The sequence below is a fragment of the Myotis davidii genome, unplaced genomic scaffold (assembly GCF_000327345.1).
Source record: "Myotis davidii unplaced genomic scaffold, ASM32734v1 scaffold143, whole genome shotgun sequence".
Classification (NCBI taxonomy): Eukaryota; Metazoa; Chordata; class Mammalia; order Chiroptera; family Vespertilionidae; genus Myotis; species Myotis davidii.
Genome location: NW_006294876.1, coordinates 5,804,295 through 5,806,338, shown reverse-complemented (window position 1 = coordinate 5,806,338; position 2,044 = coordinate 5,804,295). Strand labels below are relative to the sequence as shown.

The 2,044-nt window shown below is 43.2% G+C and overlaps 1 protein-coding gene across 4 annotated transcripts in view; it reads left to right on the top strand.

Moving 5' to 3' along the window:
* Positions 1-1,207, top strand: part of ROPN1L (rhophilin associated tail protein 1-like) — a 22,066-nt gene extending 20,859 nt beyond the window's left edge. For all 4 annotated transcript variants that reach the window (XM_015567650.1, XM_015567647.1, XM_015567652.1 and 1 more), the window contains one exon: positions 872-1,207. In XM_015567650.1, the coding sequence (XP_015423136.1) occupies positions 872-935 (64 nt within the window). In that variant the 3' untranslated portion in view covers positions 936-1,207. The remainder of the gene's footprint in view (positions 1-871) is intronic.
* Positions 1,208-2,044: the final 837 nt, after the last annotated feature.

Below are 2,044 nucleotides of genomic sequence, written 5' to 3'. Positions count from 1 at the left end.
CCCTGGCTGCCCCCACAGCGCTCACTCCTGTCCCCTTCAAGCCGTTTTCTCTGCTCCCTTTTCAAAATTGCAGCCCCTCTGAGGCCCCTGCCACCTGACTCTGCCTCCAGACTCCACAGTCCACTGTCTTTCCTCTAGTCCAGTGGTCCTCAGCCTTCCTAATGCAGTGACCCTTTAATCCTCATGTGGTGACCCCCAACCATAAAATTATTTTCGTTGCTACTTCATAACTGTAATGTTGCTACTGTTATGAATCGTAATGTAAATATCTGATATGCAGGATGTATTTTCATTGTTACAAATTGAACATAATTAAAGCATAGTGATTAATTACAAAAACAATATGTAATTATATATGTGTTTTCCAGTGGTCTTAGGCGACCCCTGTGAAAGGGGCGTTTGACCCCCAAAGGAGTCACGACCCACAGGTTGAGAACCGCTGCTCTAGTCTGTCACCTACCATCTTTGTGGCCCTCCCTGTAGCTCCCCGGTTACTCTGTCCCTCTCCATAGCACTCCCCACACCACCAGGCCCTTGGTGGCCCCACACTACCCTTTTTAAATAGAGGGGACCTTTGTTAACTAGTGACTAAAACTTGTGTTGTCAATAAAGAAAATTCATTAAATATAGTACTGATTTTTTCACCTAGAAATAAATGCCCATTTTTGTACAAAAAAAATAGACTGCTTTAATTTGCCAGGTAGAAATTACTGATTATTGACCATAAGTAATTAATTTTTAAGGTAAAGCTGTTAGATTATATTGCATTTTAATTACCTTTTAATTAAGTTATACTAAATCATTGTTTTATAAAATTTATATTGTGTTGTGAGAAATTACTAATAAGTGTGTTTCTCTGTTTCCATTTTAGAGACAATAGAAAGAATGGCATGATAGGGCTTATGGATTTCTTCGTCGTAACGAGGAAAATGTAAAAAATCTCAAATAGGAAACTCAGAAGACATGCCATTAATACAGAGAAAAACACAATTTAATGTCAAAAGAGTGTGTTTTAAAACCTTGGCACCAATTACAACTTGTCATTAACCACATGCAGACGTTGCGTGAGTTTTTCTGGTGATGGAAGTTGAGTGTGACCAGTGAGTCCAGGAGGGGGGGCCTATTTAATGATTGCTCTTCACTGTGTCCTTGTAAGAACCTTCAAGGTGAATCACTCCTAGTAGTAAAATGATCTGTTTGACTGAAACAATCTGTTCGGAAGCTGTGGAGCAGGGAGGAGGATGGGCAGCTTAAACCTGGCCACCCTGGTTTTCCGTGGGAAACTCTTTATGCCCTGGCAGCTGTGCCCAAGACAGGCCAGGGGAGCACCCTGGCCAAAGCTGGGTGTTCTCTGGGAGAGGTGGGCCTGGGAGCTTGCGCTCACCGAAGGGCATCTACGACTGCGAAGCAAACTGGACAAGCAGCGTGGACCAGCACTTGGTCCACTGAACAGGAATACTGTGCAAGGCAACAACACGCCGGGCAGTTTTCCCGAGAGCTGGGGGATGGTTTGGCTCGCTGGTTCTGTGCCACTGGCCACCTTGCTAATCAGCGTTAGCATAGTGAAAAGCCAGAGCGAGGAGAAAGGTTTTGCTGTTATCTAAAAGTGTGTAGTCTTTTTTTTTGCACTTAGGTGTGTAAAGTATATTTTTCATCTGGACACTAAACTCCCTTATTGAGATGATCATTTGCCTGGACTTTGGTCACCATCCCAGTAAATAGACAACATATAGAGATTACTGAAAAATTTACAAATAATTTTTGAAATTTCTAAAAACTTTTACAATTTTTAAGTTGCTTTAAACCTTCTAAAATCTTGACTGTCCCCCCCCCCCCAAATTAAAATATTTCCCCCAGCTGTATTGCCTCAATACATGGAGGTCAGAAAAAAAGAAACCTTAGGTTTTGCGTAAGCGCAGTTGTAAGTCACGGCGCGATAAACATGTGGAGGGGAGCAGGCTGCAGGAAAGGCTGTGCGATAGAACCCAGAACGGGGTTGGGCTTGAGACAGAAAGTTGGCCACCCCAGGAGCGCACACAGGACG